Source organism: Gekko japonicus, unplaced genomic scaffold (assembly GCF_001447785.1).
Source record: "Gekko japonicus isolate JY-2015 unplaced genomic scaffold, Gekko_japonicus_V1.1 scaffold52, whole genome shotgun sequence".
In the NCBI taxonomy this organism is placed as follows: Eukaryota; Metazoa; Chordata; class Lepidosauria; order Squamata; family Gekkonidae; genus Gekko; species Gekko japonicus.
The window spans coordinates 683,855-697,487 of record NW_015168653.1 but is presented as its reverse complement, the minus strand read 5'-3'; the positions used below and the strand labels follow the sequence as shown (position 1 = coordinate 697,487).

Genomic DNA, 13,633 nt, shown 5'->3' with positions numbered 1-13,633 from the left:
CCCCCCCCGCCCCTCAAGCCTCTGCCACCCCCCACAGATCCCTCCCTTACCCTGGGAGGCGGCGGGGGGCCTCTTCTGGCCTCCTCCAGCCCCCAGTGCTCTGGCGCTGGCCAGAGGCGGTGGGGCTCTTCTTGCCTCCTCCGTGCCTCAGCGCTTCGGCGCTGGCCAGAGGAGTGGGGGGGCTCTTCTGGCCTCCTCCGGGCCTCAGCGCTCCGGCGCTGCTTGGAGGCGGCGGCGGGGGGGTCTTTTTGCCTCCTCCGTGCCTCAGTGCTGCAGCGCTGGCCGGAGGTGGCGGCGGGGGACTCTTGGGGCCTCCTCTGGCCCACAGCTCTCCGGCGCTGGTCGGAGGAGGCGACGGGGGGCTCTGCTGGTCTCCTCCGGCCCGCAGTGCTCTGGCGCTGGCCGGAGGCGGTGGCGGGGGGCCTCTGCTGGCCTCCGGGCCTCAGTGCTCCGGCGCTGGCCAGAGGAGGCGGTGGGGGGCCTCTTCTGGCCTCCTCCAGGCCCCAGCGCTCTGGCGCTGGCCGGAGGAGGCAGCGGGGGGGCTCGTCTGGCCTCCTCAGGACTGCAGCGCTCTGGCGCTGGCCTGGGGAGGTGGCGACGGGCCTCCCTAGGGCCTCAGTGCTCCAGCGCGGGCCCCGGGAGGCCGGCGACAGGCCGTAGTGGGGGAAGCTGGGGGGCGGGGCTTGCTGCCACCGCCATTTTGTCAGCTCCTGGGCTCCCGGAGCAGCGCTTCGGCATGCTCCGGCCCCAAAAGACCCCTGCATTTATGTTATGTCTTGTGCTAAGGTGTTTTTTTTCACTGAGGTTGTAAGCTTGTATCTTGGTGGGATTTACTTTGTTCTCGCTTTAAAAGTAGCCTTCTGTCCGAAGTCCTGTGAATGTAATGGAGTCTGCAGGACAGATCATTGTTGGCTTCTATTTACTACTTAAGCCACCCACACCCTCCAGTCATTCCTTAGGGCTATGAACTCTTTCCAATAGAATGGGATATGGTAGTGGGACACTGCAATAGGAAGTAGGAAATTGATAGGAACTGCTTTCCCTCACTGTGCAAGCTGTTGGCATATTTTCCCAGTTCCCACTGCAGCTCCAGCTCTATGGTATTTCCAACATTTCCAGACTCTGAAATATTCTTTTTTATATAGAGGGACTTTTTTAAAAAAACATAAAAATTGGAGGAGCATTCAGTTAAGTGAAACCCCATCCATGGTCTGAAGAAAACCTAACAAAATGTACCTTAGGCTCAGATGGTTAATTATACCCCATCATGTCTATTGTATCCAACACTGTTCTCCAAAATTGTTTTATAACTTAGTGTTGCCAGAAAACATGCAGCCTATCTGTGCCTGAATTCCAAAGGTGGGTTATAAATATAACCAAGTTTAAACACTGTTAGGCATTTTAGAATATGAGGTGCCAAACTTGCATGGCATCCAAAGGGTAGATGCATTCTCCCCTCCCCCCACTCCTATTTCTGGTTTGGTGGAGAAAAGGCAGATGATAACAAACTGTTATGCTGTTGATCACGGTAAAGATGTTGCAGAAGTGGGAGTTGAGCAGTCAGATCTTCCTTCTCTACCATATTGGTCATGACATTGCAAGACTTCCAGATTTTCTTGTCCTATTTGAAATAGTGTTAAGGAAAAACATCTTGCTGATGACTGAAGTTAGTGCATCTAAGGCACCTTGGCGTTTTTCTAACGAATGTGCTAGACAGCTGCTATTGCAGTTATAAAGCCTGCATTAATGAACATGTAATTGTACTATTGTAAAGGCACAGTTAATTTTTTTTCCACCAGGAAAAAAAATGTGAAGCGGTTTCCATTGCAGAGAATAAAGCCTATTAGGACATGTCATTTGGATAATAAAGTCATCACTGTGACCTCATGTGGATACTGTAGACAAGAGGTTCTACATCTGGCCCCTTGATAATTGCCTAAATTAAAATCTAAAAGCCTAACAGCCGTTGGGTTGACCTCTTTCTGCCTTGCTGCAGACAGATGAGCTGTTTTATTACAAGGGTTTTTTCCCCCCAGGTAAAGATTGAAGGGAAGTTTCTTAGCTCTTTCCCCCCTTTGCCGCCACTCCCACGCATAGTATTTTGTATTATCTGCCTTTGGTTTTTCTCCTTCATATTTCCAAGATGTTAGTAGTTTTGAATTATTTTGTTGGTGTTGGGATTGGTGTGGTTTCCAAACTTTCGAAAGCAACAGTCTAAACAAATATTTATTTATTGGAGAATTAGTCACTGAAAAAATGTATATGGATAAACCTCAGTGTTGCTGTGGTAAAAATCACACCAACAGTTGAAAATGGATATCAGCAATAGTATCAAGTTTTGTTGGCCAATGACTATCAGGTTCTTCAAAAGAAATATCCAAGTGTGTCCCTTACCCCACCCTACCCCTGCATTGCAGAGTCAGAAATTTAATTGTGGCTCTATCCTCATAAAGCAGAGTCATGGAAAAAGCTGTGTAAACATTCAAGCCTCAAGGGAATGGCATCATGAGAAGAAAAATATGGCCCAGATGAGGGTGAGGTACAAAAGGAAAGTTTCTCAGACATAAAAGCTAGCAGATCAGTACTCCTATAGAGCTGATAAGCAGAACTCCATGGCTCCTGGTGAACATGCTTCAGTTGTACCCCTACTGGGGCCCTTGGATATTGGGTACAGTGGGGCACAGGGGGTACGATTACACTGTGAGGACATTTTTGATGCTAGGTATCAGTTACAAGAATAATTATGTGCATTTTGTAATGGTGATTTAATCAGGGTTTGCCCACACTGAGAGTTCTAGATTTGAGAACTGCAAAACACAAACCACTGAGAACGTCTGTGTAAGATCAGTTGTAATTCATTTATTTAAGACATTTATAGCCTGGCTTATAACTGAGGTTCTTGGGATGTTTTACAAAAATAAAAAATATATACAGTAGTAAAACTAACTTAAGTGTAATAGCAGTGATAGAATGTCCTATAATTCTGACCAGTGGACTAGCAATGTACTGTAATTAATTGGGTCCAGTTTGCTGATTCAACTCTTTCCCTCCAAAAGGCCTTTTACTCTTGGTAAAACTGTCTTCTTTCATTCTTTAAAAGGTCCGTGTTGACAGCGGCATACAACAAGGAAGTGAAATCAGCATTTACTATGATCCCATGATTTCAAAAGTAAGGCTTTGGGGATTTTAAAAAATCCGGTAAAATATAAATTTTAACAATTAAAAAAACCTGACAAGGTAGTTTTACAAAAGATAACAGTCACATGAGCAAGCACAGAGAGATTATTCTTAGTGTTACGCTGTTGGAGTTTCTCTTGCTTCATTAGTTGATGCTGTAACATTTAGGTACAATGTACATGTCAAGCTTCTAGAGCAAATGCAAAGTAATTTATTAGATTAATAATAAGGCTGGGTGATAGTGTCAGAGTTCATCATTTGGAATGTAAGTAACTGGGCATATGGTAGGGCATGGTGATCATATGGAATCTTGCTTGCTTCGTAAGAAGGGGTCCTGGATATCATTGGGGATTATTAGGAAGGGAATTGAAAACAAATCAGCCAGTATCATAATGCCCCGTATAAATCAATGGTGCAACCTCATTGGAATAGTATGTACAGTTCTGGTCACCACACCTCAAAAAGGATATGATAGCATTGGAAAAAGTACAGAAAAGGGCAACTAGAATGATAAAAGGGTTGGAACACTTTCCCTCTGAAGAAAGGTTAAAGCGCTTGGGGCTCTTTAGCTTGGAGAAACGACAGCTGAGGGGTGACATGATCAAGGTTTATAAGATTATGCATGGGATAGAGCCGGTAGAGAAAGAAGTACTTTTCTCCCTTTCTCACAATACAAGAACTCGTGGGCACTCAATGAAATTGCTGAGCAGTCGGGTTAGAACGGATAAAAAGAAGTACTTCTTCACCCAAAGAGTGATTAACACATGGAATTCACTGCCACAGGTGGTGGCAGCTACAAGCATGGGGGGGGGCAACAGTGGGAGAGCTTCTGGTGTCCTGGCCCCACCGATGGACCTCCTGATGGCACCTGGTATTTTTGGTCACTGTGTGACCGAGCATTGGACTGGATGGGCCATTGGCCTGATCCAACATTGGCTTCTCTTATGTTCTTATGTTCTTAAATATTTGGGGCTTTAAGCTTTGACAATCATAATGGTTGTTGGTGGGGGACTGAATAGAAGAAAGGTTTTTTATTGAGAAGGATCTAGTCATCCTTCAGGAGCCTTCCTCCACCTTAAATGACTCTTCCTCCAATAAGGCTGGAGGAAGGGTTCCTACTTTGCTTAGTAGAATGGTCGGATAGGGGTAGGATCCACCCCATTATCTCAAAATACTAGTCATGTCATCTACCGAAATGACTGCTTAGATTAATCTTTGGAAATCTTGGAAAGGATTAATCTTTGGTACTGAATGTAATTTATAGATTTTTGTTTGTTTGTTGCAGCTGATCACCTATGGATCCAATAGAGCTGAAGCTCTGAAACGAATGGAAGAGGCCTTGGACAATTATGTAATAAGAGGTAATTATAAAAATGTGGTTTGCTGATGCAATAGTGGACAAAAAAGCTTAAAAATGTAATAATTTGCAATTCAGGGGAACATACGTTAAATTAAGAAAATATTGTTGTATGCAGCTCATCCACTTGGATACAATGAATAAAATTTAGTTAAATTCCAGTCTTTCGATTGTCATGAGTGTGCAACTCCATAGCACGAAATATTTGAAAGATTAGCTCAATTAGCAAAAATACATCTCCTTTTCTTTTGCACCGGAGTCTGGTTCCCTGATCTTAAATCCTCTAGTTCTCCAAAGCTTTCTTGCCTTTTCATTCCCTTCTAGGCAGCTGTATACAGCTTTTCTTGTCTGTAAGTATTGGCTATAATGGGTTTTTCCCTAGATGCCATTTTTTAAAATTGATTGATCTTTTTTCCAGGTTATTATTTTTTTTAATTTAAAGATAACCTGCAGTTTCTGTAATGTGTGTGCCAATACATCTCCCAATACAATGCATTTGGCATTGTAGCAATAAACATACAACAAATGGGAGGGATATTTTCTAATAAAAATGTCTGAATACTGGCATGATATGGCAAACTGTAAGGGCCATGCTGGAGGACATTCACTTGTAAGTGATAGTAATGTGTCTGGGTGCTTACTGAAAGTCACCTAGCTCCTGTACAGAGCACTAGTCTAAGGATATCTTTTCTTCCTTCTCCAGATTCTTTTTGATACAAGTTTATTATTAGTTGTGTAGTAGTGGTGAAGATGGTGGTTTCATAAAATTTAGCAGCAGAATTGTTTCATTTTTCCTTCTCTCCCAAAATAAGTTTTCTGCTTTTGAGTGTACTTTTATCCATTAGAGATCGCTGTGTAATTCCAACACGGCAGGATTTCCAGTTGCTTGATGTCTTTTCACCTAACCCCCATTGCTAAACTTCGATAAATCAGTGCATTAAAAGAGAGAAATGTAGAAAGTTTTTTTTTTGCTGCTCCACTGCTTATATGACCTTTTCTTCACAGAAAGTAGTAACTTGAGAGCTTCAGCATATGTGTCTCTCTTTAGAAATCCATCCAGCTGCTGAAAAACCTTGAGACATAGTGGAATTACAACTCTCTTCCTGGTTGCTTTTCTAGATGTAGCTCTTTAATATTTGCTTAGTTCTTAACATGTTTTTGTCAGAGTCTGCAATAAACATGAGGTTTAATAGGATAGTTGGTTCCGCTGGATATTTGCTGAGCTTCATATGAGAAATGTGTTGTGCTTGGCCAGTGATAAGAACTGCAAAAATAATATCCATCTTCATATTGAGTGCCAGTATAAAATATACACTTGCATTGATACGTGTACATGGAAGCTGAGAATGTATGGGGGAATTTGATTCATCTGGGACTACAGTAAGTTACTTTAGGACAAAAATGGAGCAGAAATATAGCACTGTACAGGTTAAGAATAGAATCTACTTTTATTTTTTATTTTTTAAAAATTGCTTATTGTGATTAAAAAATTGAACATGTAATTTGATATTGTGGTGGAACTCTGCTCCCTTCTTGTATCAGGTAAACAAAACATTTCAATAATCAGAAGAACCAGTCCTCAGTTCTTATTCCTATAAAGGACTGATTTACCAGTTTTAGATGGAGTAAAATTATCATTAGATGATCATGTTAAGATATTAGGAGCTCTCTTGGACTTGTTGATGGAGAAACAGCTTGGTACAGTTGCTGCCATTTTCCATTTCTACCTAGTGAATAAGTAACCTTCCCTCCTGAATGTGGCGGACCTTGTCTACCATCACTAATTCACGCTTATGTCACCTATCACTTGCTTTAAGCTTTAATTTAGGGGTGTCAAAATTATTTGTTATGAGGGCCGGATCTGACATAAATGAGACCTTGTTGGACTGGGCCATGTGTGTCATAAGATGTAATGCCAGGTAGCAGAGATATAAACTTTATAAAGGACACAAACACGCTTAAAGATTTTTTAACTTTAAAACGTGCTTAAAATATTAGTACTCTTGCAATATTTTGTTTATTTAACAGTGTCTGATAACTGACACCTCTTGCTCTAAATTATTGCATCAAAATGTCTGTGCTGTAGCAATCTTGAGTATGCTGTTCAAGTGTGTACTTGTAAGCTGCAAACTTACTTTTGATTTACTGACATTCATAACAGAAATATCATGCTCAGATTTCTAGGACCTCGGACCCAGGGGAAAACATGAAATGGCTGGGCATTGTGAGTTTTTGTACATAAATTGCTTTGTGTGCTGGTCAAGAACATGAGAAGGCCCCATGGCACAGACTAAGGGTTATGTGTTTGTCTACAAAACTATAGTCTTCCTCAGTGGACAGTATCAGCCTACTATCTGGGAAGTCTAAGTTCAAAATCCCCAAAGGAAATGTGCTGGGTGAACTTGGTCTGGACACACACAAACTCTCAGCCTAATCCACCTCACTGGCTTGTTATTCCTCATCTAAATAGTTCAAATTGCTTTCATACTGAGAAAGACTGGATCATGAGGGCATGAATACAGTGAAAAGGGGGAGGGAACCCAGTTGCACCCAGGAGAGCCCTAGTATAATGAACTCAAAAAAACACACACACTGTAGCAAGGCACACAAAAGCTCATACCTTGAATAAAACTTTGTTGGTCTTAAAAGTGCTTTGTATTTCTCCTGTGTGACTGAGGCAACCAAGCAAAGCAAGCTCTCCCTCTTTCCCTCCCACCCTTTGGGGAGGAGCCTCAGCCAATGAAGGGGAAGAAAGGCTTGCCTTTCTCTACTGTGCAATTGAGGCAGCCTAGCCAGGAAGCAACCTCTGGCTCATTCCCTCCCCCCCAGGGAGGGGGAGGAGCCTCAGTCAGTGCAAGGAACAGAAGCTTTCCTATCTGGGAACTTCTGTTTTTTGGCGACTTGCAGGTGGGTGAGCTCCAACGCAGCTCTGATGTGAGCAGCCCGCAAATGTGCCAATGGGGAGGGGTCTGAGTTGATTTTGGACCCCCACAACCCCTTGTAGGGGGGGCGCATGAAGTGCCTCTCCCAAGGCAGAAGCTAAGGGATCGAGGCTCCTTTTTGCCCTGATAGGTCCTCACGGCACAGACCCAGCAATGACATCTAGAGGTGCACACCGGTCCGAGCATGCAAGTGATCCAAGAGAAACTATCTTCTCTACACTGTAATCAATCGCAAGTAAAAATGGGAGTGAACCCACGATTTAGCGCACAACCGCCTAAAGCTGCCCCAAAGCCCCAAACAAGCGGAAGGGGGAGGGGAATCCCAGATCCCGAAAAGACTGAGTTAAAAGCGGGCACTGAGAGGGCAGCTTGAAGGGAGTGGATTTTGACTGAGTGTGGTGCAGATTAGCAAGAAAACGCTTAATTACCAGACCTTCAGAGACTTCTTAAAACTTTTTGCTAACTGTAAACAATGACGCAGCGAGCAGAAAGAATGGTGACGAAATCGAAACTTACAACAGGAACTGCCAGCACATCGTCTCCAGTCACTAAACTGGAAGTAACCATAGACTTTCATAAAATGATTGCTGCAGCTTTGCGCCCTGTACTGGACCAGGTGACCAACCTTCACAACAAGTTTGATATGTTGCAAAAGGAGCTCAAAGAAACTTCCGCAAAAACAGAGAAGTTAGCCAAGAAACTGAAAAAAGTTGACGCTAAGTCCAAAGAGTTTGGACAAAGACTGGAGGTGGTGGAAAAAGAAAAAATCTCTGAGAGTCAACAATTGCTGCTTCTTCAAATGGAAAAATCAGCGTATGTCCTGAGATTTCAAAACATTCTGGAGTAGAAAGGAGAGAACTTGAAAGAGATTTTAAGTGAAGAGCTGGCTCCTGTGGTAGGCTTAACAGCAGAAGTGATACAAAGCTATATTGATCTGGTATATTGTACATATCCAGAATTTATATTAAAAAAAACAAGCTACCCAGGGAAGTATACACAAAATTCTCAAAAACGTCAACAAGAGACTTAATTTTGAAAGCGACAAATGGAATTGTCTTGAAAATCAAAGGAGAACAAATCAAAGTTTTAAAACACGTTCCATTTGAGATCAGGAAAAGAAGGAGACAATACAGAGACTTAGCATTGTTTTTTGCAAAACCATACCACGCCATACAGATGGATAATACCGTAAGGCCTTATCTTCAACTACAATGAGAAAAAAGAAAAGATTGACTCTGTTCTTAAAGCGAAAATATTCCTGGAGCAACAACAGAAAGCAAGAGATGGATCTGAGAAAGTGGAGGACAACAAAGATGCAGAAAAAGAAGAAGATAAAAAGGGGGAAAGCTTTGACAATACCTCAAGCAGCTCGGCAGAATCCTCAGACTTTGAAGCAGAATTAGGGGCTGCTGCTTTAAAAGTTAGACTGGATTTTGATAAGAAACGTAGAGGAAGGAAATAAGCAAAATAGAGTAACTTTTACAATCTGATGTTTATTATTAATTAATAATCTTAAAGCTAAGAAGCACACACTTTAGCCAAGTATGATTGTGATTGCTCGCTTTATACTTTTATACTTTTACAGTATCAACTTTCATGTATTACTATCTGGGTAATAGGGAAATATTGACTACTTTAAACTCATGTATTAATGACCCTTGCTACTCGTAGTTTTAGGTTGTTCCCTTCCCCTGACCCTGTAGGTTTGTAGTATAGAAAAAGCAATAAAAATGTTTTTTAAAAAAGAAGAAGAAGCTTTCCTATCTGTCTCTCCTGAGAGATTGAGAGAGTCTGGCAAAGCAAGCAACAGAACTGGAGGAAGAAGCAGGAGACAGTGAGGGCCTGATAGAGGCCCTCTGGGGGCCTCATCTGGCCCCTGGGCCACATGTTTGACACCCCTGCTTTAATTAGTGCTAAATGTGGCTGCCTATCTTTTGAATGAGATTAGTCAGGATGCTTATATTTCCATTTTAAAACAACTTAACTGGGCCCTTATTTGTGGTTTCAGGTTCAAGTGCTGTTTCGTACCTTTAAAGCCTTTCATGGCATGGTACTTGCACATCTGAAGGATTGCCTAGTCTTATATGGACCTATGCATTAGCCATGCTTTGCTGTTGCTTGTGGTGCCTTCAATGCAAGTGGCATTTGAACTTCCACTACCTTTTTAAAAATCATTGCTCCAGTTTTGTAGTATAGTTTTCTGGAGACAGCATAAAAACACTTAATATCCTAGCCATTGAAAAGTGCTGGAAGGCTGTACTATTTCAGGGAGGCTTCTCTTGAAAGCTACAAGGTACGATTTTCTGTTTTTGCAGTTGGGCAGTGAGCTGTTTTAATGTTGCTGGCACATTTTATTGCATCTAGTTTTTGAAGCAGAACACATCTATAAGTTTGACCTTCCTGGAAATGTTACCCAAAGAGGGAGTCTCCTAGTTAATTGGGCGAATTAGCTCTAAGGAGACAGAGCGAGAGATTCTCCACCAGTGTTTACAGGGATTTTTCCATTAAGAGAACTCTCAAAATAAACGAGGCAGATGTTCCACTGGTAAGGCTTTTTATTAAAAAGAAATAAAAATGAGCAAAAAAATATACATACACACTGAAGACACATACAAGGCTGGCTAAGAGGAAATCAGGGAGGAGAGGAGAGAGCAATTTCAGGGAAGGCTATAGTTACCAGTCTTTAAGGATGAAGTCTATGGAGGCAGCAGCAAAATTACCAGCATTTCACGGAGTGAAGAGGAGAGGACCCACATGGATTTGGGGGTGCCACCCTTTGTTCCCAACCCTGAAGGAAGGAAGCCAGCCATTGCAAGGCAGGTCCCTGGACTCCAGTGTCGGCAAGGCGGTGGAGCAGTAACTGATGGTCAACTATGTCGAACGCTGCCGACATGTCCAACAGCAACATCACTGCCAATCCATCCTGTTCCAGATGCTTCTGGAGGTCATCTGCGAGGGCGACAAGCCCTGTCTCTGTCCCATGGCCTGGGCAGAAACCGGACTGGAAAGGATCTAGAATGGAAGTGTCATCCAAAAAGCTCCGTAGCTGAATTGCCATGGCCCTCTCAATTATTTTGTCCAAATAGGGAAGATTGGAGACTAGCTGGTAATTAGCCAAATTGGCCAGATCCAGAGATGTCCTCTTCAGGAGGCGACGAACCACAGCTTCATTGAGTGCCCTAGGGAACTGTCCCTCTGAGAGGGACTTGTTGATAATCTCCCTTAGGGCATCTCGAAACGCATCACGGTCAGCTTTAATTAGCCATGATGGTCATGGGTCAAGGCAGCACATGGTAGGGCATACAGTTAAGAGCAGTTTGTCAACTTCCTCCAGGCTGAGTGGACTGAAATAATCCATAACCTGATTAGAAGATGTGCATGGAGCCTCGAGTTCACTTACTGTCTCAACTGTGGCTGGGAGGTCACGGCAGAGCAACAGGACTTTATCTGCAAAGTAGCTCACAAAGGCCTCACAGCCAGTGTCCAGTTCCTTAACATTTGGTCTGCCTTGTGGCAGAACAGTCATAGACTGAATTATTCTAGATAATTGGGCTGGCCATGAGCTCACAGACACAATCATGGCCACATAATACTCTTAGTGTCTTTGACTGCCATCTCATAGGATCTCATAAATGTCCTATAAGATGTTGTTGTGGCTTTGTCACAAGCGCACTGCAACTGCCGCTCTAGCTATCTTAGCCTTCGCTTCATCAGCCACAACTCCTGGGTAAACCAAGGAGCCAGCCTAGAGTGAGGGCACAGAGGACGTTGGGGAGCGATCTCATCGATGGCTGCTGAAAGTCAGCTGTGCCAATCCTCCACAAGCTCATCTAATGAGCCGCCAGGGGGCATCGGATCCCGCAGGGCCATTTGAAGCCACATAGGGTCCATTTGGCTCTGTAAGTGAGCTGAAATCTGCTCACCACCCAAACAGGGTTGGAGTGAAACATTCATATGGGCCTTCAGGGCATGATGGTCCGACCATGGCACTGCTGAGGCAGTTATCCGGTTCACTGTGACCCCTGCTGCGAAGATCTGGCCCGATGAGTGGGAGTCGTTACATATTGGGAGAGTCTCAACGCCACCACGGATGACACTAGGTCTATCGCCTGAGTGGAGGCCACATCGTCTGCCTGGACATTGAAATCACGCAATCAGTCTAGGGTGGTCCAGTGCCCAGCCCGACACGACCTCCACTAGGGATGGCAGGCTGCTGGCTGGTTCTTTTTTCATCGAAAAACCAAATATAAAATAAAAGCAAAGACAAATCTTACCTTACAGTAATTATGTTTTGTTGTCATAATTATTACTTTATGTTTGGTTTTAATAGGTTTTTGCTGTTTTATTATTTGCAGTATGTGATTATTTTTAAAAGGGAATTTTTTTGCCTCAAACTTTGTACAATAATGAAAACACTGTCCTCTGTTCATGAAAAAGTTCAATAAAAAGGTGTTCAATCCTTTTATCGGGGTCACATCTAACTATGGGGCTGGCTATGGGGATGGTGGAGATCAAATAGTAATAATTTTTAATGAAGTCCTAGTTTTACATTTAAAATGCTAGCTTATCAGTAGGCTGACATTAAATTGTTCAGTAATTTGTCAGTATTTGGTCAGGTTTTTTTGGAATTTTGGTCAGTAAAATCAGTATTTTTTACCTTCTGACAAGTTTCCACCCCTGGCAAAAGTGCTGTCAAATCACAGCCAACCCCATAGGATTTTCAAGGCAAGAGATGAACAAAGATGGTTTGCCACTGCCTGTCTCTGCGTAGCAACTCCAGACTTCCTTGGTGGTCTCTCATCTGAGTACTAACCAAGGCCAGTCCTCCTGCTTAACTTCTGATGATATCCATCACAAACTTGAATTTTAATATCTTTTGCATTTCTTCATGTACTTCTGTCCAGTATTTTCTTGCTTTCTTATATGTCCACCACATATGGTAAAATGTTGCATCCATATTCTGACATTTTCAGCACTTACCATTGTACTGTTTATTAGTTTTTGCAATGTCTTTGGGAGTAATATACCATTGAAAACATTTTATACCAATTCTCCCTTAATATTTGACATTTAGTCATTTTAATTTCTTTATTCCACAAGATGTTGGGCTGCTCTTGAAGACAACCCAGCAATTTCAGCTGGTTCAGAATGCAGGCTGCTGATTACTATCAGTGGCTAGCTGGTGGGAACATTTGACTTCCTTGAAACAGGTACATTGGCCGCCAATTTGTTTATGAGTCCAGTTGAAGCTACTGGTTATGACCCTGAAAGACCTTCATGTCATAAGGCTCACTTATCTAAAGGACCATCTCCTCCCATGTATTCAGTGCACCTACTGCAGTCTTTAGGCTCCACATACTGGCAGGTCTCTCACATAAGGTAGCCAGTCTGACATCAGTCAGAGCTTATGCCTTCTCCACAGTCACTCCCACTTTGGAATGGGCTTCCTGAGGAGATGAGAGGGCACCATCTTTAGAAATTTTTAGGAGGTGCTACAAGAGTATTTTATTTGTGAGCATTTAATGGAATATATCTGCAGGTCTCTCTTAAGGTAAAGGTAAAGGTTCCCTTGCTCGAAAGCCAGTCGAGTCCGACTCTAGAGTTGCGGTGCTCATCTCCGTTTCAAAGCCGAAGAGCCAGCGCTGTCCGAAGACGTTTCCGTGGTCATGTGGCTGTTACCTTCCCACCGAAGTGGTCCCTATTTATCTACTTGCAATTTCTTGCTTTCGAACTGCTAGGTTGGCAGGAGTTTGTAGTTCTTAAGAGAGGGGGTTAAATGGAGTTTGTAGTTCGATGCTTTTAAATTATAATACTTTATAATGATGTGTAAGCTGCCTTTAACCATATTTTAATAAAATATTTATTTTATTTCTAAACTGGTTTTCAGTTCTTGCTCCCGCAGCAATGTACAAAACAGTCACACACAACATCTTAAAATCCCAGATGAAAACATCATCTTCAAAACTGAAATACCAAAGCAAGCCTTCAAACTAGAGGGCTAATCAGCAAGAAATGCACATTAGGGCTAATTTACAAAAGCAGAACAAAATAGGATCGTTGTTACATGAATCTAGAATGCCATGAGAAAGAAAAATAAACAGTTTGTGGAAGACAGTTCAAAAGTTCTAGGGTGATAACTGAGAAAGGCTTGTTTCTT

At 42.7% G+C, this 13,633-nt stretch overlaps 1 protein-coding gene across 1 annotated transcript in view; it reads left to right on the top strand.

Moving 5' to 3' along the window:
* Positions 1-13,633, top strand: part of PCCA (propionyl-CoA carboxylase alpha subunit) — a 331,566-nt gene that overhangs the window by 150,871 nt on the left and 167,062 nt on the right. The window contains exons 15-16 of the mRNA XM_015415102.1: positions 3,101-3,169; positions 4,463-4,538. Of these exons, the coding sequence (XP_015270588.1) occupies positions 3,101-3,169; positions 4,463-4,538 (145 nt within the window). The remainder of the gene's footprint in view (positions 1-3,100; positions 3,170-4,462; positions 4,539-13,633) is intronic.